The sequence below is a fragment of the Sturnus vulgaris genome, chromosome 2 (assembly GCF_052056855.1).
Source record: "Sturnus vulgaris isolate bStuVul1 chromosome 2, bStuVul1.hap1, whole genome shotgun sequence".
In the NCBI taxonomy this organism is placed as follows: Eukaryota; Metazoa; Chordata; class Aves; order Passeriformes; family Sturnidae; genus Sturnus; species Sturnus vulgaris.
In genome coordinates this window covers 50,988,965-51,013,042 of record NC_142244.1, presented here as the reverse complement: position 1 = coordinate 51,013,042, position 24,078 = coordinate 50,988,965, and the positions used below count along the sequence as shown (strand labels likewise).

The following is a 24,078-nucleotide window of genomic DNA, read 5'->3' as shown; positions in this document are numbered from 1 at the left end:
TGGGCATGTTGATATGGCAGGCTATACAAAGGGAGGATCTTCCTCTAGAAAGTACTAGTTTGGATGCCATGACAACTTGGGTGAAGACAGGGATGAATTGCCCTATAAGGGTGCTTATATTTTTTGTTGTTGACCCTCCAGAAAAGTTAAGCATCTCTTGCTCGTCTGTGCTGTAGAAAGGTACCTGGGATTTTTTTTATGAAGTTGTAGTGGCAGTACAGAAAAATAAAAATCTAAATAATGATGAAAATTGGTTTGATTAAGCTCTTTCTTGTTCATTTCTTTGACTCTTATAGACAAGGAAAAGAGGTTCAGTGACGCAGCGTATTGACCAGAAGAATTCAGAGGCCAACATTTTTTACAGCATCCTGGTCGTCGACAGAGTGCGGGACATCGACAAAGGCCAGTACACGTGCCACGTGAAGAGCGGGCCCTCCATCAAGGCTGTCAACACAACAGTCATCGTGTATGGTGAGCAGTGGTGCACATTTGTACAATGCTCAGTGCTCATGCACCAAGGTCAGTCATGGGATAGTTTCACATGGCGACACAAGGTGGAAGGGAATTTGCAGCACGTTCATCATGGGCAGAAAACGGGAAATAAGGGAGGGAGGCACTCCAGGAGGGATAATGTGCCATTTCTTCCATGACTGTTTTGTACCGTTGGCAATAGACATGCTAATGTTCCATTTCGTCACTTTTGTCTGCTAAATATTGTGATGGCACTGTCCTCAGTCAGTCCTAGCAGATACAATCAGGGAAACTCTCGTTTGGGAGGAAAAGGAAGGTACAAACGTAATTTAAATAAAAGAATCCCACTTCCTCTTCTGTGGTATTTATGCATTTCTTGTGAAAAAAATAATAATTTTTCTGTGAAAAAATAAAGAAGTAAATACCCTAACTCTATATGGAGCTGGTAGCTAGTAGACCATTCATAAATGCAAATCATTTGGTTTTACAGCAGGACCCTTGATCAAGTTCCCTATGGTTTGTCTGGGCCTTCTGTGAAATCTGGAAATTTCTGATATTATTCCAAATATGTATGAATAAGGACTTTTTTGCATTGGGGCTCTTTGGGGAGTGACCTTCTCTGTGACCTGCTGTTAGAATTAGATCTATCCAGGATCTTTGGAGCACCATTGGTGTTAAAGATCAAGTGACTGATGGGTGTCCTCCACAACAGATGGCTCATGGTCAGAATATGGATTTGTCACATGTTTTTGGTGGTCTATCTTTTCTCTCCTATCTGGAAGTGTGGACGAAGCACTCTGTGTTGGTATTCTTAGAGAGAATTTCAGCCCATTTTCTCTATTTAAGCTCTGGAATAAGGCACTGGGACCATAGGTGAATCATAATAACCATTTACTGTATCTTAAACAGATAAACTGCATCTGTCAGAAACTGAGGTTTAGATTAAAATTAAAGTCAGAGAAATTGGAGATTAATATCACAGTCAGAGAAGCCAGGACTGTTGAAGTCAGCCTGCATTCACATAAGCAGCCCCATCTACAGGACACCTATTACTTGATTCTTTATAACTTGACTTGTGTAATTAAACTACTTACTTGTCTTGTGCATATTATTTTCAATGTACGTGCTAAGTGTGATTAAATGTTGAACTTGTTTAATGGATATCCATCATCCTTAAGCAGTTCACAGTGTGAGTAAATATTGCACCGTAGGTACCATCAAAAGGACACTCAAACATTTTTTATACTTTGAATGTTTTATTTTGCACAAGCTGGTAGGGGACAAAGAGATATTTTCCAATGTATTGTATGAATTTTATGTTTTATTGCCTCAGCTTAGCAGAGAGTTGGAGATATGGGGCAGACCAACTGGAAAAGAACAAATTCCAGCAGGTTGATATTATTTCAGTGAAGTGACAGAGATCTGTTTGTTTGATGAAACAGCTGTTTACTAATGATACAGAAAGTTTCTGCCTTCTCCTCTGCTATTTCTCTGAAGGTCCCTTAGATCCCCTCTGGCAAAATATTTTCTTTTGGAACATTCCTTGATTCTTGGCCTGTAGGAATGGAAAGGTCAGCTGATCATCCTCAGTTCAGCCTCCCACGTACCACTTTATCTCTTGTGCCTTTTTTTCTGGCTGGAGCACAATGTGAATTTGGCTAGAGAGTACCTTCTCCAAGTAAATTCATGCCCTGGGAACTACATTTCAGTTTCTTGTATATTTGTGGTATTCTTTTCTATTTTATAGATCTCTAGGAGGTCGGGCTCTATTCTTGCTGTTAACATGTGGGACCATCAAAATTACTAAAGATAATTTTTATTTGGAGTCACATTTGCTTGAGTAGAGCTGCTCTTTTTGCAGGATGAAAATCAGTAATACAAAGCACTTTTTAATTTTGTTTAAGATAAAATGTTCATTAATTTGAAACGTCGAAGAAAAACTGCACTGGAAGCTGTAGCTGGAAGAAAATCCTATCGTTTGTCAATGAAAGTGAAGGCATTTCCCTCTCCAGAGGTTATATGGTAAGAGAACAGCTGTTTCCACATATGCATCCTAGATGTCTTTTTATAATAGAGTTGGGGAGGATTTTTTTGACGTTTCAGAGCTGCCTGGGGCTCTAACAATTTACGAGAGCATTACCTCCATTTCACAAGTGAGAAAAAGGGGATATGGAGAGTTTAAAGCTGAGAACCTCAGAGAGTTGGATATGTCTCCTCTTGAAATCAGTGAATGCTCTACAGCTAAATATCACTACCAGCCTTGACTGAAGTGTTGCATCCAGCTTCACTTAGACCTTGATATGAAACCTGAACTTGCTTTTCAGAGAGTAAGAGAAAGAAAATAAGGCTTTCATTAAAATAAGTGATTGAGTCATACAGACGTGAACTATTGCAAAAAATGGAAGTTGGTATTATTATGCAGTGATCTGCAGGCCATAGATCTACTTCAGCAGAGCATTCACTGGATCATTCATTTTGTCTCATGTATGCTGTGTTAAGACATTTTTGGAACTTTTTTTTATTAATCCAGACTACTTTCATATTCAGCAATGTTATCGATTCATGATCTCAAGGGTTTTCTTGTTAAAATAATTTTAAACACCAATAGCTCTGGCTTAATTAATTGCACTTTAATAAAGGGTCTATGACAAGACTGATTAAGAAAACAAACCATACATACATGAACAGTAGGAGTTAATGTTACAGTCAGGAATTAATTTTGCTCCAAAAGTGTTGTCTTATTTTATAAAACCTCTACACTTATGACTTCATGTGGAAAACGAAGGGGTGAGTGTGACACTGATGCCAGTCATTTAGACATCATTTTCTGTTTCTCTGTGTTTCAGTTTACTGACTATAGATATAGATCCAAAACTTCTGAACTAAAACTATCTCCAAATATTTTAACTAATTTTAATTTTTTTTGTTTTTAATTTAAAATTGAGGTTGGTCAAACATTGGAACAAAGGGTCCAGAGTGGTGGTGAAGTCTCCATTCTTGGAGATACACAAAACCATACTGAAAATAGTCTTGGGCAACCTTCTGACCTTGCTTTGTATAGGACATTAGACTAAATGACTTCCAAAGGCTTTTTCAGCCGTAGCTTTTCTGTGGTTCTATGAAATACACATACAGGGAAATGCCTAAATCCATAAGTTCTTTGACCAAATTTTAGTGCTCCTCTAATAACAGTGAGAGTTTTCTGTAAAAACCTGCTAAAAGCTGTCAATCATTTAGATAAAATCCATCATCATAATAAGTATGTGTTGCAACCTTCTACTAACATCGTGTTAACCTTCTTGCAGCTTGTTAAAATGCACTTTACACCATATTTTAGACTTTGAAGAAAATTCTTTTGCTTCAGGAATCTGTTTGTGAGCAACAGTTAGTACTTTCTATGTTGATTTTCTGTTATCTTTAAAAACATTCCCTTGATAGCAGGATATCTGATTCTGAAGTGCTTATCTAATCTACTTACTCTTCCTCTTCCTAAAATCACAGCTGTGCTTAGAGTACTGTAATACTTTGTCCCAGGATGTATTCTGAGGTCATAGAGAAATAGCCAGTGCAAGATGATGCAACCTTTATTTCAACTCTTAGCTAAAATGGTTGTCCTTTAGACTAAATGGCGGTCACAGCCATGGACAGCTGGGATCTTCAGAGAGAGAGAGAGTGGCATTTTTCAGCAACTCTCAAATACCATAGATTCTTATCAATTTTAATATACAGAATAGTATTCTCTAAAGTGGTTTACATACATCAGCAATCTTTTTTGAAACAAAAGGCAAAGCCTCTGATAAGCAGAATCTCAGACTGGAAATCCAATCCTTTCCCAAAGACTGAGGAATATGATATAACATGGGTGGTTTAAGCAGAAATATTTTTCAGAATTTTGATTTCTGGAATTCCATGAAACAGGTTAAAAGATGGGCTACCTGCTGCTGAAAAATGTGCCCGGTATGTGGTTAAAGACTATTCGTTGGTCATCAAGGATGTTGCTGAGGAGGATGCTGGAAACTACACCATAATATTGAGCATTCGACAGTGGAACTTGTCAAAGAATCTTACAGTCACTCTTACTGTAAATGGTAAGTTTGCAACGTGTTCCCATGCTTCTCCTGAACATAAAAATTCCCAGTTTTCTTTGAGCTGGATTGTCACCAATCTTGCACATATCAGGACATTGCAGGTTTTCTTACTGATTTCAGGGACCCAAACCCAAGCCTCATATGCAGGGTGAAAGACCCATCTTTGAACCAGAAGATGGACACTGGTTTTCATTAGAAGTGTTTCTGTCCTCCACAGCCACATACTTGTTCCTGATGACTTAAATGTGTTACTAACCACTTGTCTGACTTGACTTAGGACTGCTGTTTTCCTTTGTTCTCCTGGGGACTTTTCTTGTTACTCACACTGCAAGAATGCAGTATATTTATAATAGTGCAATACATTGGAAATAAGCTGGCTTTAATTCCTTTCCAATTTCTACCATTTCCAGTGAAACCGCAGATATACGAAAAGGCCGTGTCATCATTCCCTGATCCCAATCTGCATTTACTAGGCAGCAAGCAAGTACTGACATGCACTGTGTATGGTGTTCCTCCACCTAAAATTACATGGATGTGGTATCCCTGTAAACAAAACCATTCTAAAACAAGGTAGGACAACATCTTTTCTTTTATTTAGTATGTCTTCTTTTACTATCACATTTGAATATTTCTTTTACAAGCTTAAAGCTTGCTGTAAACATTGCTTAGTTAATAGAAATTGTCTACTTTTTATCAATATACTTTTCAGTGGACATGTAGTCACAATGCAAGCTTTTCTCTATCGTTATTTGAAAATGGAGGGCAGAGTGGTTATTTGGTATTGCTATTTGGGTTTATTTGCAGTTCACTACTATTCGTGCATGCAATATTGGTCCAGAAGTGATAATTGCTTTTGCATTTTCATGAGAGAAGACAATGTCTTGCAAAGTTCACACACTTTCACATGGAGAAGTTTTCCTCCATGCTTTTCTCCATGCACAGTGATTGGCTTCTTTTGGAATCAACAGAAAACATTGTAGAAACTTCTTCCATTATGAAGGTCAGATATGTCTTGTGATATGTTTAGTCATAGATTCAGTTCAGCAAGCTAAATGTGCCTACCATTCTCCAGATGATATTTAAACAGGGTAAAGAATAAATGGCATCATGCAAGCTTGCTTGACGCTGATGTGGTGCTCAACTAATCCTCTTTTTTTGCATGTCAAAAAATGTTTGCATTTACCAAATGTTAATTTTCTTTTGAACTTTGTTTCTTATGATTAGAAGTTTGTGTTGACTCACTTATCCACAGCTCTTCCTGCATCATGAAATCTGACACAAACTTAATGATTAACACTCAACCTCCACAACAGCATTATCATTAAGTTGCTGTTGAAGGGTTCAAACAGGCAAGGTATTTGGATCTGAGCCCAATGAAGATATTTAAAAACATAACAAGTTTAAGACACAACATTTTCTCAGTTTCAGTTGAAGAATGATCATCCCACAAGATTTCACTTCTTTAACACTTTCATAGCATTGGAATTTAGCACCAGGAAAATATTTAAGTACATGCTTAATTACAAGGGTACAAGACACTTCCTTCAACCAAATAGGACATCTCAATACTAAATATATATGTAATGAGGGGCTCAATACAAAACATCTCAAATTAAGGATATTTGCAAGTGCCTTGATATCAGTGTGATACTGGTCAGCACTTCCTAAAAGCAAATTTTATTTTTCCCACTATGTGTTTGGGTTTATGCTAATGGCTGTCTTTCTGTGCCCTTCTCACCAAGAGGTGGCACTAGCAATCTCTCCTCTTGCTGGAATAGGTATTACCTGAAATTCGTCATTTCAAGGACAGGTGAGAGCTGCATTTCCTCTGTCTGGTATGTTACCTTACAGGGACAAGTTGCAAAATTTATTTTTGCTAATAGATGTAAGAGAAGAGAAATCACAACCTTGAGGAAGGCATATATGAAAATTTTCAGTCTTTTAGTTTCTTTCAAGAGTTTATACAACTATGAATACTCTGGATTGAAATCCAGTGCAGCACTGAAGAAACAGTTGGTTCTTCTTTGGGAGTGGAGGTGGTGCTCATCTGTTGTCAGATATTTCCTTCTGTTAGCAAGCACAGGTCTGCACAGACAGAGAGCATGCCATCAGAAAGAGGAATTAACATCTGCATGCAGGTGTTCAGTAATGTGCTGAACTGTGGACTCCATTAAATGCTAATTAGGAGTGTGTTTGAGCAGGTGATCAAAGGAGAAATGTGACAGTTTGAATCAGCTATTGGCTCTGTTACAATGTTGTTTCCAGACTGGCTTCCAAATTGCCTGCATAATTGTTCTGTGATGATTCTCTTTAACCCTCTCCCTTTCCTTCTCCTTTAAGTACTCATTGAAGGAGTATCTGGAAAACACCATTTTTAATGCTTTGCCTAAAAGGAGTGGGATGACTCCCTCTGAATGATATGACAATTAACTATTGCAGAAAGGCAGAAATACCTGAGTAATTACAGTTTGCCTCCTGCTCCAGGAAGGGAGCAGAGTGGAGTACCTCAGCAGCTGGCACACCTTGCTCAGGCTGATGTCTGTGCAGGTTTGGGTGTTCTCCCTGAAGAACTGGAAAACACTTTAATCCCACCTAGTTCTTTATACTTCCCCCTTTGTGTGATGGGAGGCTTGCCTAAAAAACAGATATATCGTGCATATACCTTTTGTGGGAGATAAGAAGCATATCTTGTTCTGCCATTAAGTAATTTTTTTTGTATTTATCTGCCCAATGTTAGGTTTCCAATACTAAAAAGTTGCTTTATTTGTGCTCAAGTAGTGCTTCTTTTGGTACACAGATGTAGCTTGTACTTTAAGTCAATAAACCCCCACAGGTTTTAAATAAATTCCCTTCAGTGTACAGTAGTAGAGATTCTCAAGAAATTTCTGAGTCCCATGTCATAGGACAGTGTGCACTCTGAATAAAAAGATGTTGTTACTACAAAGACCTTGCATGCACTATTGGCTCCAAGATCTGTTTGCTCCAATATTTATATATGCGTGCTTAATTTCACACCACTTGAGCACTGCCACTGCAAGCTGGAGACTGACTGCATAGGTTAGATGCTTTTATTCTTGAAGGACTGTTGCCTTTAATAGCAACCATTAGGTTGTGTGGATACTTCTTTCACTTTATTTTCTAGTAAGTGTTTCGGTTACAAAACTATAAAAATACCTCAATGAATTCCATTGCTTTTAAATGCAGATACAGTTCAATGCTTTCTGATTGATACAATCAATTTGCATAACTCTTCTTTCTACTTTACTCAGGCCAGTAACAGGAAACTGACCAAATAAAATAATTTCCATAGTTTCCTCATAGCGAAGTGGTAAAATTGCTCAATAAATGTGAATTTTTGAAATGTGGAAAAACCAACATCATTAAAAATTCCCTGTTCTTTGTTTTCTGTAACAATTACTTTGCTTAAATCAACTCTTGCCATTAATCAGCCTTTTGGTAGCTAGCTAGCTAACTTGATATGTAGGTGGAAAGATTATCTTCTGATATTCATCCAAACAAGGAAACATAGAAGAGTCAAGGAAATCTGTCTGGGGCAAAAGGCAACATTCTAAGGTTTTTTTTAAGCTTATGCAGAGCTATTACATTTAGAGATGGCAGCCAAAAGACAGCAGAAGACACAATGCAAAATAAAAGTAATTTAAAAAAAATTTTCATCTTTCTTAAATGATTGAGAAACTGCTTTTCCAGGGCTATCTTACTGCAGTGTGTGCTGCTGCTCTGTAGCTGACACATTCCCAGTCTGGGCAGCCCTCAGGTGTTCAGTGGATATAGAAGAGCACTGCCCAGTGGGAGACTTGTCCTGAAGCGCCCAGCACCTCCTTAACCTCTTTCCTACCACTTTATCCTATCCTACATGCCATCCCATCCATCCTGAATTTGTCTCAGACAGGGTTGTCAGCAGAGGTTTATGGGGACAGGCAGCAGCAGGGCTTGCTGAGAGTTTCCAGGCAGGCTGGGACCCACCTAAAACAGATCCGTTCTGAAGCTGCAGAGCAAGAGTCTGTGTGCCAGGAACGTGCTTGATGTTAATAGTTCTTGACATGAGTCTCTTCAGTAGATTTTGTTTCTCTTCAACTGACCTGGCAGAAATTGCCAAGAAAGGCATGTGGGATACTGCTATTGCTCACTGGAAGCACTGGCTTGCTCAGCAGCTGTGCAGTGTTCTTTGGGGCCAGTTTCTCTCTCTGGACATTTCTGTGTGGGCAGTTCAAGAGAGATCTTCAACCTCTGCCCAAAGTTTGACTGATTGACTCTTCAAAAACTGCAGACAGTGGCAACACACGAATTTTACCATGGGTGTTTCAACTCTCCCATCATCTTGCTGCCTCCCTCCTCTTGAGCTATCAGTTTTGTTCAGCCTCAAATTGAATTATTATTTTACAACCCTGCCATCACATCAATCTGTGGTTTTTTGGCTTTTGTTTTTTGTTTTGGTTTTTTTTTTTCTCTATATGTGTTTGCTTGAGGGAGAGAGAAATGTAGTAGTATTATGGAGTTGCTTACAAAAACAAAGTAATTGGGGAAACTGGTATATGATTCTCTGCTCCCCTGAATACAGTGTCAAGATACCAACTCTACTTGGTGGTAAAACCACCATTGGAGATGAAAGGCTCAATACATGATGTATCTGTAAGGAAAAAACTAAAGGTGTTCCTTGAAACTTCTGCAGAGATACAAAAAGACTGAAATTATCATTATGACAGTGCATGGTCGGACTCCCAGCAGCTTCAGTGAAAGAGGAGGCAGGCCATGTGTACACAGCAGCTTAATTGCATTTCTGCTTTGCTTATGTCAGGGTATTAATAAGGGATTGAAAGGCAGAATCATTAGGATGTGCTTGGATAGATGATCAGGACAAACCAAATTTGAAACTTCACGAAGATATGTAAAATGAACAAGTAAAGAACAAATGCTAATTGTACTTAATTAGGAATGTACTAAACCACCCAAATTTAATTGTTGGATGTCTGCAAACACTGATGCCCATTAGTTTGTCCACAATGACTGATTTTGTTCCCTGTGCCCCCTTGTATTCTCAGGAAGGGAAAGTCTGAGTCTTTGGAGCAGGTATAAGTAGGTCAGATACCATTAGCAGACAGGTAGTTCTAAAATGCCTTTGACATGTGGCTGGATCCTCAGCTCTACATTCACACTGGCTGAGGATCTGGCTGATGGCCTTTGTGCCCCCCACCCTGTGCTACAAGAAAATCATCTTAGAGCAATCTAATAATGTAAAGATACTTACAGGTACACCAGAAATCATACTAGCTATTCCCTTATTTTGGTGTGGTTGGGGAAATAGATTAGTGCAAATGAAGTCAAACCCTGTGGTTTTTTAGATAACCTTTAAAAATGCAGAGGAACTGTCACAAGTGTACATTGCAGCAGCATGGACTTTTTGGGAGCTTGAAGCCAAAGGAAAGAGAGGAGTGAAACAGCATCTGATCTGCTTCAGCCTGAATAAGCAACATGCTCAAGTACCTCATTCTGTACTTCCACTGGGAGCCAAAAGCCAGTGAACTCATTCTTTCCTCTGAGTAGAGCTATATCCTTGTTTTCAATGACTATTATGAAATTTTAATATATTTTTTAAGGTTTTGTTTGCAAAATGCCTTTTGAGTCAGATCTGACACATCCATATGGTTACATAAGCTTGACAAACACATGCTTTATACCAAGTACAGTTTGCCCCAGTCTGTCCATAGGGTTACACATAGACAAATTTATTCTGCAAGTATAAATTACTTAATTATGGGTCTTAGTTGAATCAGAACCTTAAGCTTTCAAGTTTTGATATTGCTAGTTTCCAAATCACTTTAAATCAATTTTAAAAAAATTAAAACAAGAAGCATTGTATTACTTATTTTGTCATTGATCAGTCTTCAAACCTAAGAACTACAGCAAGATCCAGAGGGTCAGGGATACTCTGCTTAGTATCATGCTTTTATTCTCTTGTTGGGTTTTTTTCGCTTGCTCCTCCTTTTGTTTTTTTCCCAGTTTCTTTTTTTTCATCTTGTTGCCTTCACAGGGTGGTCTCTTGGCTTTACTATGTGCAGTCTGACACCGAGCCTTAAGGAAAAACACTTAAGGGTCACGTAGATGGTGGGATGTTTCTGCTTGATCTTTTACTCGGTGTGGCCCAGCCCATAGGAAATAAAGTGTGTGACAGGCTGGACGTGAGCGAGGCCCCGCACGCTGGCCGTGTCTGAGCCAGTGGGGTGTCCCAGCCCGTGGCCAGAAGCCTGCTCCTGCACTAGCAGGGGCTCCTGGCCAAAGGAAGGCACCAGGTCAAACTCTGTGTGTGCTTAGGAGTGATTATGAATGGAGTACTATTACTGGATCGAGTACACCTTTTACAAAAATATACAAACTTTAGTTAGCATCCTCTTTCCTTTTGTGTGTATGCCTTTCAAAAAGCCTTTGCAGAAGGCTTTGAACAGGCATGTGAGGTAGGATCGTGCTCAGAAAAAAGTATTCAGTTAAAAAATAGAAAGCAGAGGTTAAGAGGGAGCGACCAGTTCTTGCAGCGTAGGGAGGTGATCAGTGAAGTGTTTCAGGAGCTGGTGCTGGGGTCTGTACTTGTCAACATGCTCAGAAATAGCTTGGAAAGGTGGTAAGGAGGTGACAGTGTTTGCTGATGATGACAAGTTATTCAGATTTGTAAGGATGAGGGGCTGATTGCAATGAAATGCAGAACTCTATGAATCTGGGTATCTGAGTGAAAAAGTGGCAGGTGAAATTCACTGAAGAAAAATGCGCATGATATACATAGGAAAAAAACTTGCTTTCATATGTAAAATACATGTTAAAAAGCTGTTGTCTGATCATTACTACTACAAAGAGGGATCTGAGTGCTGTGATAGATGGGTTTGTGAAAGTGAAAAACAACCACCACGAGCAGCTCAAAAAGAAAATCGAGTGTTAGAAATCACCAGGAAAGATATAAAGACCAGAGTACAGAATACCATGATAACTCCACAAATCCATAAATTATAGATATCTTTTTTGCTGTGAGCATTTCTGATCCTTTCGTTTCAAAGGATGCAGCCAAACTGGGAGGTACACCAGGAATAGCATCAAAAAGGATCAAAGGAATTTCAGAGAATGAGAGGAATGTGTCAGGGATGAGTGAGGAGGGAGATCAAGACACTTGCAGACTGAAAAAGATGTGACGGGAGCTACAGGATAGAGACTTACAGACTTGTGAAGGACACACGTCTGAGGATCAGACATATATCTTTTTATCTGTATATCTTTTCCAATTCAAGAGATAGGGGCCATTAGATGAAGACAGGAGGAGCAGAATTTGGAACTGAAAAAGGATATAACTCCTCATCTAGTGGATAGCACATCTGTGAATCTCCTTGCCAAAAGATTTTGGGGGTTTGAAAACTTTCTACAGTCTTGGAAGAGAAGTGTAAAAACAGTCTATATTGTGGCAAGTTCCTGATAATAATTGGTGACTGGGGGAGTATTAGAAGGAAATATCTGAAGTTAGTCCCACTCTTACTCATCCCCAACCATCTGCATATGGTCATTGTTGGGACAGGATATGGGGTAGATGGATCCTTGGTCTTACATCCATGCCTGTCAGTATTTTCTCTTCCTGTTTTCCCTCTAATCAAGTCCCCTCTCTCCTTGAAAATGTTTCCCTCCATTCTTTCTCATCCCTTCCTTGTTTTCTGCCTGCACTTCAGTCCCTCACTCCAGTCAGCCCAGAGTTGCTCCCAGACCCCTACTTGAAGAGAAGCTGAAAACAAATCACCTTGAAAAACACAGCCTCAGTGGATCAACAGCTCCTCTGTCTCCTTTGCTAACCACTGGAAAATGGAAAGGCTGAGAGTTGTGCTTCCAGCTTATCAGCATGACTGACGGGCAGCATGAAGGACTCTGTAAATAGGCTACTAAAGAGTTACTCCTTTCTAGAACCAAGAGGATGCAGTTGGGACAGCAAAGGAAAGAAGGGGAATTTTGGCATTTTGAGAAGGAAGGAGTTGTGGATACATGGATCTTGGACTATTAAAGATGTAAGGGTATGTCCAGAAGTTGAGTGAATTGTGCAAGGAAAATAACTTACACTAGAAGGGTTTGAACAATATCTTGGATTTTATTTGTAGGGAACATAAACTGGAAATTAAAAAAACGAAAAACAACTGAGTGCAAGAGTAGACATTGTATGTAGAGGTTTTGTGGACTTTCTCTTTAGGATTCTGACTGCTCAACCAAATTGCAAGACCGTCTTCCTTGCAGTACTACAGACTCTCAAAATCAAACTTTTCTCCCCTAAAATAAATTATAGGTGCTTGCGGAAATCTCATGTGATAATTCTATAGTTTCAGCAAACATCCTGCTTCTCTGTGCAGGACATGATTTTTGCTTTTTGCACAGAGAAAGTGGAGACTGAATCACAGTGGCTTCATGGGAGATGAGAGTAAACACAGTTTAGTAAAGGAAGGAAGAGAGTTGTATAACAAGGAAGAAAGGTAGGTTTGGCTGAAATATGATGGTATTCTGTGTCCATGAAGAATGTTAAGCAGTGTGAAGCAGAAAATTGAGGATCATGAAAATATAATTTTCTGATAAGACAAGGTGAGAAAATTTCAGATAACCTCAGTATGTGTAGACACCTGAAAAATGACTTTCAAATGCTGTTATATTCCGTAGCAACCAGATGTTTCAAGTAATGGCAAAGAAGCTGGAAGCAAAATGGGGTTTTTTGATGATCCTCAGCCTCAGTCAGCTGTATTTTTTGTTGCAAGTAACTGGTGTTGCAGGGCACTCAGGTGTGCAGTTACAGAAGTGATATTTTTCCTGTGGAAATCTGAATGTGGGCTGATGAAATACTGAAAGTTGGGGTAGGTAACATTGCTGTTGATCTTGCTGCTTCTTTTGAGATAGCTCAGCTCAATCAGCTTTACAGGGAGCAAACTGGAGTAGTTAAGCACAAGTCATAATGTTTGGAAAGGATGAGTCTGAAAAGGAAACACCATCTAGTGATCTGGTTGCATATTAGTAGTAGCAAGAAAGGCAATGTGCAGCTATCAAATGCTTCCTATTTCAATAGAGCCATGGAAATACACAGCAAAACTCTAAATGCCATCTACCCTGCTCTTCTCAAAGATATCCCCCAGGAGAATGAGGCATTTGGGACATCAGGAACCTGATAGTAAATAAATAAATATAAATAAACAAATAAACCATAAACAATGTAAGATACACCCAGTTCCTACCACATGTAGTTTTCCTCCTAACTCCACCAATGTGCATATTAGGGAAGGTGTTAGGGATGAGCTCTCAGCTGCAGTTTTGCCAGTATTTCAACCTCTAACTGATTGGTTTTGACCTAGAGCAGGAACACCTGCACCCATAGCTTCTTAGAATCATAGAATCACACACACAGACAAAGCTGGCAGAGGACCAGCACATGTACTCCTTCCCCCACCCCCATAAAGCACGTTTTACAAACTGTACATGCTCCCTGCTACTATTTTTCCTCTCCATTTCCTGCTTCAAATGGACTCAATATTCCCAAGGACACGTGGCTACACCAGCCCTGTGCTATCAATTGCAGGGCACCGGACGCTGAGGTGCAGAACAGGCATGGCCCATGCCATCCAGATTCTTTGGGTAACTTGCAAATAAAAACCAGTTCCTATGTATTCTTTACAATTCCAGGAATTTCCAGAGTTCCTGTCTTAACGTTAGTGCCATCACCTTTGCCTCTTAAAAGATGTGAGTCAGCCCAACTTGAGTTTGTAGTAACATTGCCCTGACGCTGCTAGAAATTGCTGCCCTAAAAATATGATGGCTGCTGAGGAATGTATGGTGACTGCCAATAATCACTCTAAAAAATGGGCACTGTTGGTGACAGGATGGTTTCCTCTCCCTCCCAACAAATACTACCCCAGTGAATGAGAGTTGGAGTGAGGCTGCCAGGGGCTTTGCCAAGAGGAATGTTTAGAGAGTTGAATGAGATGTTACACAAGGTAACAATTGCAATGGCCTCTGGAATCACACAGGAGGGCTTGGGAGGGAGAAGCTGGGAAGACAAGGGGACAGAGATGAATATTTTTCCAACTGATAAGTGGATTGAAGCTCTTTCACTGGTATTTATTGTCGCACTGCTTGAACTGAAAGCTGCAGTACTGTCTGTGGGATGGGGAAGATGTGTCTGGATGGGTTAGGTCTGGGGCTTTCAATCAGAAGTGACTGTCGTACTCGGGGTCAATCCATCCTATGAATAATTGGACAAATTGCTTACCTCAGCTCCCATGCTCTGCTATAAATCTCTGAGCAGCTTTTCTTCTGAGACCAGTAGTTTCATCAGCAGGACTTTAACTTGGAGCCGGTTTGTGGTGTAATTTCAGTGAAATACATCAAGATGACATGAAGTACACTCTTACCCTGGAAATTTTCCCTGTTTATAGTTATAAATACACCATGCTATTGTGCTTGGCATGCTGCATCCTAATAGAAGTGAGGGCTCTGAAACTCATTAGGAAAGGGAGCGGGCCGTGGAGCGGAGCGAGGACAGTGTGAAGCGAAGGTTGATCACCACAGCCTTGTCCAGAATAGGCCATGGGAGTTTTCTTATCTCGCTTTGGCAGGAGGTGCTGCTAGCTTCCTGTGCGAAATCACGAGCATATGCTGCTTTCCTCTTGTTGTTTGGCTTCCTCCGCTACACAAGACGGTTCCCAGCACTGTGATTATCTTTGCATCTTCAAACATGGCACACTCTGCTTCCTCAAGGGCTTGATGTATTCTTGAGTAGCAGGCTGGCTCCCCTCCCCCTGGCCACTTCTCCAGGTCCCCTAGGGGTGCCAGCTCGGCACATCACAGACCTTTTAAAAAGCTGGACTTAGTTGTGGTTGCATAAACCACCCCCAGCCTCTCCAAATTTGTGTAAATTCCCGAAACTCTGGAGGATGAGCAAGTCTGACAGCAGAACTCACCCTTTCACAGGCAGAGCCACTCTCACCCCACTTTCCCCCTGTGCTGGGTTTCTCTGAAAACCTTACAGAGAATTAGTGGCTCCTGTTTTTACAAAAGAATAGCCATTTTCTCAGGCTCTTGACACAAAGGCCAATGTGTCCCTGTGCTGGTGCACACCTGCAAATGTGCATGCCAGCACGCATGCAGGCACATGGGAAAAACTACTTAGGGTGTGATCAACCTGAGTGTTTTGCTTCTACCAGCGCTCCACGAAGGCAGCAGAGTCTGATTTCCTCACTCTGAGGTTGCGTAACTTCTACAAACTTAGGTTTGCACACACCCCCATTAGCATTTGTTGTGTGGGATCTCTACACATGCAGAGTTGCACACACAAAGTAGAAAGGTGGAAGGGTCTGCAGGGACACAGGTGAAAGAAATGTGCAGAAATGTGCTGGAGGAGATCAGCTTGTTTATCAATCCCTGTACACATTGTGTGCTCGTTCATTAACCCGGCTGCAAGATTTCCTGAAGATGCAAAGCGCCGAGGCTCATCCCACAACAAAACATTTCAGGAATTCATGTACTCTGGAGATATCTGGAGTAAGATTCAAATATCTAAAATGCAGTGGGATTTCCCTGCAACCGCACACAGTCCTTGCTAAAAATGCAATGCCCTTGTTGTTTTACTGAGTGGGTAGTTTAAAGAAATTGGTAATTTCCTTGAAATCAGAAAAATATGTAGCTGATGTTATGTGAGGACACACTATGAAACATCGAGTTAACAGGAAGATGATTGCCTATTTTTGTTCCAGCCAGCATAGATTTTTGTGTTTTCATTTTTCCCTCTTTCTCTCCAAGCATCTGTGCTTAACACAAACATTTGGTTTGATGATTGCATCTAAGTTCAGCAGAACCTTTTCTCTTTCTGTTACGAAGTACCCATTGTTAGAAGCTGAGTTCAGGTTAAGAGGCAGGACTTTTGACTAATTTTTCTCTTCCCCATCTCTACCTGGTGCTGTTGGCTTAGGCAGCATCTTTCACATGGTACCCCTGGCAGCAGTAAGAGGTGGGATGACTTGGAGCATTTACTTGAGTAACCAGCTCAGGATAGTGAACACAGTTCATGCGCTGTCCCTGAGCTATTTTAGTATACTTGAGGTTAAAGTGAAGGGATTTGGCAGCTGATGAGAGGAAGCATCTGGTTTTGCATCCAAAGGGATGAGTCTGAGTCTTGTCCTAGGCTCTGTCTGGCAGCCGTGCCGCAATTGATCCATAAATGTTTGCTGATCCAGCAGCCAGTGGAGCCAACGTTGTGTGTACAGCAGTACTCACAGCTCCAGCTTTGTGCTGTTAGATGTAGTATTCTCAGCTTTATTGAGACTCCTATTTTATTAAAACCATGGACAACATCTATGAAGCGTATTCGATTTTCTACTCTAATTGCATTAACATTGTAATCGCCAGTTTGGATATAGAATGGAATGTGACATCAGTAGAGCTCACATATGTGCCTCCAGGGCTAATCTAGCACTTTACATGTGTTTTTCTTGTTATTGTGATGTTATTGTAGTTATGGTGGTGGTTTGCATTCTGGTATTAATGAGTAATCAGCACGTCATTGTGCTAAGCATCAACAAAGACATAATACTGTCCTCATCCTTAAGACATGGCAAACTAAATATATACAGTCTTTTTAAGGAATTGTGAGGAAGAGCAAAATAATAGCAGCTGAGTCTGCAGACTCCAGAGCTGTAAGAAAGGAAATTGGAGATGCATTTCAGAGATGCACAAGCTGCTTCAGAATATGCATTTTGGCTTCTTTCTGTCCTTTACCAAAACATGTGTAAGGACTTCTACAGTAAAGAGTACAAAATTTCAGCACTGTAACAAAGAAAGATTAGTGCATTCTTTGAGGATAGGAAAAACAGTAAATTAGAAGGAACCTTTTAATACGCATGAAGTGGGATTTTGGTGTCTCTGTTTTCCTGTACAGATTGCATCCAGTCACAAATGTGCTTTTGATACTGCCTGTTTGTGTGCCTGGCATCACAAATTGAGTTTTGATATCTTCTATGGCATGAAAATGTTACCAGCTTAGCCAAATTATCATGCCTTCTGTGTTTTATTCTTGTTACAGAACCAGACTTCTTAAAGCTTTAAATGTGCAAAGTAAACAGCATCTGCTTTTCTGAATAATAATTTTAACCATTTTTGTCCGAGTGCAACAGGTGCCCTTATAAATGCACTTGTCTTTCATTCACCCTGGCCTCAACAATAATGTATTAGAAGTTGGCTTTTAAACCAGAGTCTGAAATAAATGGTTCTGTAGATAGGGCTGCCACGCTCTTGCTCACTGTCCTCTCTCCATGCATGAATCTCCATTGCCTTCCCCTGGTTGTTTTTTTTTTCTGTCTTCTTGACACACTGATCCTTTCAGTGCACATTGTGAAATTTGGGCAGCCCAAGTTATTTTCCATGTCATAATTTCTTTAAGCTGTAATATCTGCTACGTCATTGGCCAGTTTGACGCAAAGCTGCACAATTAAAAGCAAGCATGTAAAGTTGGTGTACCATTGGTATTCTAAACAACACAAAATTTACTGTGCAAAGCAAACTGCAAAGTTGGCTGAAGGGAAATTAACCTCATTCATATGATTGCATCATATTCTGTTTTTCAGTCGCTGGGCTTTAAAGTTCATTTCTCCAAACAACTGTTATACAAGTCAGAACTATTTGATAGCAGATACTACAGCCATTATCTTTCAAATCCAACGAACAGAGTGTATTTGAAAGAACTTCATCAAGCTGAAGGGTTAATCTCTACCAGTGACACTGGAATTGAACAAGCAACAACTAAATTCTGGATGAAAAATTGAATTAGATATTCTCAAAGAAGAACAGGGTCAGGCAGCACTTGAGAAGCATTCCAATGTGTTTATTTCCATGTGTACCAAACCAGACTTTAAGAAACAACTTCGCTCTACCATGACCACACCTGAAAGTTCTGATTACAAGCCAATTTGTTGCATAAGGCAAAAACATTTTTTCTCTGATACTTCCATTCATTAAGATGTATTTGATTTTCTTACAGTTAAATTATCATTTAAATCCCTTTGTCATTTGGGTATAGTTTTGTTTAACTTAATTTTGTTTATTTGCAGGATTATGCCTATTTTTACTGTTTGTCTTGTAATTATTAAACCTTGGTATAAATATCTTCCTGTTTTGTAAACGGAACTAAAAAAATATTCAGAAATGAAAACTGACATAATCTTTTGTTAAAACAAAAAGAACCTGCACAGAGTAAAAGAGCATCCAATACATTATGGGCTGCATCTTGAAACAAATATAATTTGTCTTGAGTGAAAGGCTAAAAACAGTATGAACTCATGTTTTGGCAATGTCTGAAAACAGAAGCATTGGAAATGGGATGTTGGTCTTGTACAGCCCAATATTTAGGCTCTGATTGTAAATTCTGGCCTCACAGTTTGCAGTGGGTTAAATGTGAACATTGACTCCAGAGAGCTAAGATGCAAGGAGTGGCTGTGGAAGTGAATCCAATTATCCGGCTCCAAACCTCAAGAGTTAATGAAAAGCAATTATACTTTCCTGGTCATCACAGCACCTGCAGTTTTCCTGACTGAAAACTGTTTTCAAAACAATTGTTTCGTCTTATGTGTCAAATTTCTATCACCAAATCAATAACATTTCAATTTTTGTTATCTTTAGGCACGGATTTTGCTTTTATACTGAAGGATCTTTCATCCTGAAAGCTGGCAGCAACATAGGAAACAGGATCCAGAGCATCACTGAGAGAACGGCTGTAATAGAGGGCAAAAATAAGGTATGACTCCTAGGAGCAGGAAACCTTTCTGTGTGACAGCATGTGTTGAAAAGGCACTGTAAGATGCTATCAAGGTAACAGAGAAGAAGCCAGCATTTTTATATTGTTTAGATTTGAGGACCTGCATACATACAGATTACTTTCATACTTGGTATTTATCTGCTGAGAGTATTTTTTTCTGGAGGCAGTCATGTTAAGGTAAGTGGCATGCCAAGAGAGTGCATCAGTGGGGTTCACTATATCTGCTGTCTTATTCGTGGGCTGAAGTATCTTGGGGCACCTCAGGAGCACAGGGCAGGGTTCCAGGCCATCTTTGTCTCATTTTGTGCAATTGCACAATTTCGTGTTGTTTTTCCTATGAGAGTTAAACTATTTACTCTCATCAGTCAGTTTATTCACAGATGTGGTCCTAGATGATTAGATGGCCAAGTTCTTTTTCGGAATAAATTCTAAAGAGCCAAAAGAATTCAGATTATGGAAGGACAGTTTAAGAGAGGTCTCAGTCAGAGACAGCAAGATGGGATTTATCCCAGCAGTGTTAACCATTTAAATTTAGGTGTTAGTCCAAGTCAAACATCCCTTTATGGGTCATGGGGAGATGCAGATAATACTGAAGGGTGTGTGGGCCTGTAGTCTATTGGTGTCTAACGTGGAAGAGAAAACCAATGAGATTAACTTGCCAAGGGCTAAAGAGGCTTGCTGTCAGTTAAAGCCTCAAATCAAGGATACCCTAGATCAGCAGCACTTCCCTGGGATAGACATGAGACTGATTTGGTGTGATTGGGTGGCCTGTGGTACAGAGCAGCTCAGGTGCCATGACACTGTCACAGTCTGTTTTCACAGGCTAGCTTGGTTTGTGGCAGAAATAGCTAGAGATTATAAATTTTAAAGTCTATCTTACTCTAGACCTTCCATTTTTAATTACATCAAAATGCTTTTTGTAATTCTATGGGCATGGGGGTTATAGGTCTCTTTTCCTTGATGGCTGTCTTCAGTTTCCTGCATATGAAAATGGGTATGAACTGTACTTATGTCAAGGCCCTTTCACACACCGCAGAATAAATAGGGTTTTACGTGCAGCCAAGAATCAGATCTGGGACTGCATTTTCTCCGGCTGTTATATTATTTAGAAAGTATCACAGGTGTTCGTGGCACCATTCCAGTGCATGGGAACAGGCTGGATCCCAGTGAGGCATTTGCTCTATTTAACTGTCCAGCTCTACGAGCCTGAAGATCAAGGCAAAGATGGGAGCAAAGAGTTTCCTAGGGTACACTATCATAGGAAAGCACATGAAAAATGAAACATAAGGAAGGATTTGAAGGAGGAAAGGGAAATCATTTCAGGCACAGGAAGACACAGTCTATTCCACAGGGGGAATGATGAAAAAAAGACGATATGAATCAATTATTTTCCAGCAGTCATATAGCCATGCTATGGGTGCAGTCCTACCTGTTCACAGGGTGCAGAAGGAGCTGTCTAATGACCAGATCTCATTCTCTTTGTGTACCATGCATTTTGGAGACAGTGGAAAAGGAGTGGCTAAAATGTCAGAGCAACTTCCAGTCAACAGCAAATAAATTCCTCCCTGGAGGAAGATGCTAATAATGGGTCCTTACAGCAGAACTGCAAGCCTTTGGCAAGCAGCCCTTTTTAAAAATGTGCCCAAGGAATCGTCTTTGCACGGAAGATTTCCAGTGAACCTTACTGGTCCTCCCTAATATTCCTTGTCTTTTTGCTCTTTAGTTCAACCAAGAAAGGTCTACCTTGCTTTGCTTTATTCCTCCTAGCCCCTGTGGGGAGGGGGAGGTTAGTGAAACAATCTCTGTACTCAGCTTTTTCACAGCTTTTCTAAAGTTTCTCTATTTCTGCTGCTCTTCCATAGCTTTTCAAGCACAGCTGGACTGCTATTGTAAGTAAAGAAATGCTCTCTGAGCCCAGGCTCCTGGCCAAGCTGAGAGTTGCATGATTAGTGCACACACAGCTGCTCTAGAGCATCCAGGATTGTTCTTTTTAAATCCATGGGAGTCTATGGTTTTGACTCTTCACAGCCCAAGACTCACCCTCAGTCTCCCTGAGCAAACTCAAAGAGACAGTTCAGACAGAACCCTTGCCCATCTGCAGCAATAATGTCGGAGTGTTAATAGCACTGAGCTCACTGAATGCAGCACGTCATCACAAGTGTCTGTCTCTGACGGACTGCTACTGTGAACAGTTCTATTCCTGCAAGCAGCTGTGAACAGCTCTCTGAGGCACTTCCACATCGGTGGTGCCCTGCTAAATAAACAGAGTGTCTACCCCACTTCCACATCCCAACACAGAAAGCATGGTAAAAACAATCTCAGCACTCAATGGAAACAACAAAGATGTAGGAGACAAAGAGGTAGGAAATGAATGAAGAAACTCAGAAAGTTTCACATTTGGGTTAGCATGAAAGGAGAAATGCGTGTGGTCACAGGATGAGATTATTGTAAGAAAGGGAAGGGATGAACAAGGAATGATCAACAGGTTTCTTTAGCAATGAAGGTAGCTATTTTCACCTTCCTAAAGACATTATGCCAGTTCCACATGTTTCCTGTATTTGCAACATCTAAGTGCCTCCAGTTTGGCTCTCTGCTGCGGTAGGTTGTTTGTTTGTCTGTGGTTATCAAGGTAGCCACAAGTATATTTTAAAGTTAGAAAAACCTCAAGCCCTGTGCCTGTGCAGCTAAAGTAGTGCAGGAAGCCTGCACTGCATTATTCTTTGGTGACAGAGAAACCGTGACAACAGTGTTTTAGTAACATTTCCGCTAAAGCCTCTCCAAGCGGACATTGAGAAACTCGAGTGGTACAATGGAAGAACTTCGTAACATAAGCCATAATACTTAATCATAAGACAACTCTTGAAGTGATTTGATTCCCCCACCCAATGTTTTCATTCTCATTTTGTTGGACATTTCAGTGACTTCCTACAAAGTTGTGCTATTCTTAGGCCTATCGTGTAAACAGGTCACAGACACTCTCCTGTCATTCAGCCACTAACACCCATCATTTCTCAGTGTTCCCAGTTAAAGCTGACTGCTGTGTCTAACTGAGGGCTAACACTGATTATTATTCTTTGCATGGCCAGTGTTCGTTAGAATGTCAGTCAGTGAATGACCCTAGCAATAATAAGGTACAAAGAGCTGGTGTGTTCATTGTGCTGGTGCAGACAATTGGTAGCAGGGTATTCTGTCCTGGGTGTGCAGGCACACACACTGGCTTATCAACAGCTTTGAAAGCACTTGGTACTCCTTGTACAGGAGTACAAGGAACAGGGTGCTGTAGGAGAAGTCAACAAGGATCCCAGGCATGCAGCATGTGCAGAAGACCACTAAGAAGGCAAGTTCAGATGAGGGTTAGCAAAAAGTGTGGGCCAAGAAGAAAGGATTATAAATCCAAGGGAAGGAGACAGTAGACAAGAGGGCAGTTAAGTGCAAGAAAAACTTGGAGGGAGTGAGACAAAACCCTCTAGTTTTTGGGAACTAACCTACTGAGAACCTGAAATGGAACAGAATATCCCTGACTGCCTGATGCCTCTCCTGCTAGCAAATGATGGAGTACCACCGACCAATAGTAGGTACCACAAAAGCTGGCTCTGTGTCACAGGGTATGCCTCCAGGTATTGTGTATAAAGGGTAGTAATGCATGAAATTGGAACTTACCATTCATATATGTGTGTGTGTCTGTGTGTACAAAAATATGTATATGTATCTATCTATACATATACATATAAATATGTATTTATGGCTTTGTTTTCCACTGCATCAATACCTAACTGACACGGGTTTTTAGTGGTTCCAGCATTTGTGAATGACAAAGCCACTTGACTTAATGGAAAATGGAAAGTAATGGCCCTCCAACATGACTCTGTAAGACAAAATTTAGACTCACCCTTGTGCCTCTCTGGTTTGGCAGGCAAAGATGGGTGGTAGTACTAAACAGTGTAACCCTCCAAAGTGGAGTGCTAAACCAGGACAGATAGTCAGAAGAGTCAATCCTTCCTGGACATGACTGATGCAAAACAGAAGGATTCCATCTCTCCTGCATCTTCTATGCCAAGCCCTAAACCTCTACCTCTCTTCTGAGTTCCCACATTACTGATGAGATGGAGAAGCCTGTGCTGTGTCTGTTCTCAGTCCTGACACATGCCAGCTGTCTGGCCAGTACATCTGAGCAGATTGACCATCTGGAACCCAAAGAGGAGGAGAAAGCTGTTTAGTCACTACAGCAGCATTTTGATCTTTCTCCTCTACCTAACAGCTGGTTTTCATTAAATGCGTGAGCTCCCATGAGCTTTGAGTTGTCAATAAGTTTTGGTTGAAACTGGACAATGGATTCAAAAATAACTGAGCATGTGGGGGAGGAGAGGATACTGGCAGACAGATGGACAGGCTGGCAGACAGACGAACATACAGACAGTATGATCTCCTCAGAACCTAGGCTAAAGATAGCAGTGGGAGCGCCACTTGCCTCTCTTCAGCACATTGTAACTTCTCCTGGAGCCTTCCCGAGCGCTACTACAATTGCTGTCAACACTTCTAAGTGAATCTTTGGGTGGTACCAGCAGAGCCAAGCCCTTGGTGAGATTAAAACCAGCAGAACTAGGGGCTTGCAGCTGCTGAGCTGTGGGATAGAATGGGATGCAGAGGGAAAACACGGCTCTACTTGATGTACAGCAGCAACTCATAGAGATTTTTCTGTCT

The 24,078-nt window shown here is 40.6% G+C and overlaps 1 protein-coding gene across 1 annotated transcript in view; it reads left to right on the top strand.

Annotated features, from left to right (window-relative positions):
* FLT1 (fms related receptor tyrosine kinase 1) overlaps nt 1-24,078 on the top strand; it is a 108,798-nt gene that overhangs the window by 32,328 nt on the left and 52,392 nt on the right. Inside the window, exons 7-11 of the mRNA XM_014879648.2 lie at nt 297-471; nt 2,376-2,493; nt 4,390-4,559; nt 4,970-5,129; nt 19,242-19,356. Of these exons, the coding sequence (XP_014735134.2) occupies nt 297-471; nt 2,376-2,493; nt 4,390-4,559; nt 4,970-5,129; nt 19,242-19,356 (738 nt within the window). The remainder of the gene's footprint in view (nt 1-296; nt 472-2,375; nt 2,494-4,389; nt 4,560-4,969; nt 5,130-19,241; nt 19,357-24,078) is intronic.